This window comes from Galeopterus variegatus, unplaced genomic scaffold, assembly GCF_000696425.1.
Source record: "Galeopterus variegatus unplaced genomic scaffold, G_variegatus-3.0.2 Scaffold2345, whole genome shotgun sequence".
NCBI classification, from domain to species: domain Eukaryota; kingdom Metazoa; phylum Chordata; class Mammalia; order Dermoptera; family Cynocephalidae; genus Galeopterus; species Galeopterus variegatus.
Window position 1 is genome coordinate 119,395 of NW_007728456.1, and position 2,776 is coordinate 122,170.

At 38.1% G+C, this 2,776-nt stretch overlaps 1 protein-coding gene across 1 annotated transcript in view; it reads right to left on the bottom strand.

Annotated features, from left to right (window-relative positions):
• Positions 1–2,776, bottom strand: part of HADHB (hydroxyacyl-CoA dehydrogenase/3-ketoacyl-CoA thiolase/enoyl-CoA hydratase (trifunctional protein), beta subunit) — a 35,200-nt gene that overhangs the window by 3,810 nt on the left and 28,614 nt on the right. Inside the window, exons 13-15 of the mRNA XM_008581396.1 lie at positions 1,829–1,916; positions 1,128–1,202; positions 514–678 (exon numbers count right to left, since the gene is read on the bottom strand). Of these exons, the coding sequence (XP_008579618.1) occupies positions 514–678; positions 1,128–1,202; positions 1,829–1,916 (328 nt within the window). The remainder of the gene's footprint in view (positions 1–513; positions 679–1,127; positions 1,203–1,828; positions 1,917–2,776) is intronic.

Sequence of the window (2,776 nt, forward strand, 5' to 3'; positions counted from 1 at the left end):
AAAAAAAAAAAAAAAAAAAAAAAAAAAAAAAAAAAAAAAAAAAAGTAAATATTACATTAAGAAAAAAAAAGTAGCTTGAATTTAAACAGCATCTTCCTTCCAAAGTATTATCAGAATTAAAGTTATTGAGGTTACCAGAAGTGGGAAAGGAGGAGGGAGAGGAGGGATTAGCAAGAAATTGGTAAAGGGGCACAAAAAACGATTACATTGTTTAATGTTGAATACACCAATTATCCTGATTTGAGCATCACATATTGCACACAGGTATCGATATTTAACGTGGTACCTCACAAATATGTACAATCAATTATGTTTCAATTAAAAATTTTTTTTAAAGAATTAAAGTTGTTCCCCTCCCCCCAGTAGGCTGCTTTTTTTTCTTGTTGTCTGTCATCAAAAATATTCCATTAAAAATGTTTCAAACTAAACTAAATCAAACATTCTAGTGATGAGCTTGTTTTGTTTCTAAGAAAATGACTTTCTGGAAGTTCCTATAGAGCTGTTGTGACATACCTGCCCTCCAGCTGCACAGGCAGCCACTAAGCCATACTGGCCTCCTTCCTTCCGTAATCTGTTGGCAGCTGCCATGACCAACCGGCAGCCAGTGGCTCCAAACGGGTGTCCCAGGGACAGTGATCCGCCCCAGTTATTAAACTTCTCCAGAGGAGGCATTCCAACCTGGCTCCCACCAAAGTAAAGACACAAATGTAAAGGTAAGTTTACTTAAGACAAGAATCAAGCCAGGCTGTTAGTAATAGGAAGTAATAGAGATAGAGGGAAATAACTAACATTGGACACATCGCAAATAATTTTACTGCAAAAGAAAGCTAGGTCAGTATTAAAGACAAGGGTCCATTTATTTTTCATCTAACATCAAAATGGGAAGAACAAAAGACAACATTGGTCAGCCCCCCCAAAAAAACCAAAACAAAATCAAAACAAAACAAAAATTTTACTTTTATTTTTGTTAAAGAATTTCCAGCAGCTGTTTTAAAACTAAGGAATAAATATATTTAATGAAACACAAAACTCTTCATAAAAAGAGGAAGCTTTCCCCTTCATATTCTTATTAGCTGCAAATATTAATGTATTTTAGAAATTCAAACTTTTTTTTATCAAAAACTTACCTTAGTTTTTCTACCCATGTAATTTTGTGCAAACCAGTCAGAATCCATGGCTTTAAAATTGGCCAAAATCTGACCCTAGAAGAGAATATAATTCAATCAGGGCTTGCTATTAATGTCCTTCTAGGTTTTCTTTTATGGGTTGGTATAACTTTAAAGTTAAACAAATCTTTAAATCAGTTTTCAGTGGGAGAGCCGAGGGCCTTGGCCACACCCCCCGACACCAGCAATCAGCCCAGCAATGACCAAGACACTGCTGGACGCCCCCTGGTCTCCCCTGCAGGAATGAGGGAGGAGCCACAGGCCTCAACCCCTCCCTTCCTCCTTCTCCCACCCTATTTCTCTCCCCCTTCCCTTCTCCCCCTAACCCCCAACTGCTCTACAACATCACAGAAGGTAAAAAAATAATATAAATAAATAAATAAACTTAAAAATATATAAAATAAAAATAAGAAAACAAATCAGTTTTCAGTGAAACAATTTGGTACTTTTCAAGGACCTGTAGGAGAAAGCCTCAAAAGGTATGTTTTTCAAAACAGTACGTGTGGCCCTTGATTCCCTCCGCTATGCCTCTCCCAGCAATGTAGGTGAGTACTTAAAGTATAAAGCTCCACTCCTGTTTCCATGCCTTGCTCTCTCCCACAAACATGGACTTTTTTTTTTATGACTATAGTCTTTTCATATATGCCTTTCAAATGACTTACTGAGAAAGCTTCGTGAAATTCAAAAGCATCAATATCATTCATGGTTAATCCTGCCTTTTCTAGAACTTTTGGAGTAGCATATGTTGGTCTGAAAAGAAAAAAAAAAAAGTAATATCTTAAAACTTCAATTTTAATCTAAGAGCTCCTTCATATTCCCCAAACTGAGTTTTACATACATACTATGTCCTTCACTCATTCATTGATTCTATTGTCCAAATACTGATTAAGTGTTGGGGATACAACAGAGGACTGAACAGACGTGCCCTCTGCCCTTATTAAGTTATATTGTAAAGTCAAAGAAACATAATAAACAAGCAAATAATGAAGGATAAGGACAGCTAATAACATGAAGAGCTGGAAGAGCAAAGTTCAAAGGGCAAGGCATGGGAAAGGGCTTGACTAGTCTGAAGGTCATAATGGAATCCAGTGAGGCTAGAGCCTTGTGAGGGAGGGGAGACAGTCTAAATACTAGGAGGCTTTTATAAAAGGCTGCTATGAAGACTGTGTAGCAGAACATGCAGCAATATGAAAAGAATGCTTATGACATCTCAATGAAAAAAAGAATACAAAGTATTATACATACAGTGATTATAACTAAAAATATTTAGGAAAAAAATGGAGAACAACCCAAAACTGTAAAATGACATACCAACATAAAGAATTATTATTATGTTAGGGCCGGCCCGGTGGCGCACTGGATAGTGCGCCGCTTGGGAAGCACAGCGGCACTCCCGCCCAAGGGTTTGGATCCCACATACGGACCAGTTCCCGCTCACTGGCTGAGCGAGGCGCGGGAGCAACGCCGAGGGTTGCGATCCCGTTGCCGGTCCCCGGTCCGGTATGGGGGCAACACTGAGGGTTGCGATCCGTTGCCGGACACAGAAAAAGACAAAAAAAAAAAAAAAAAAATTATTATTATGTTAAAAAAAAAAAACCCCCCACACAAAC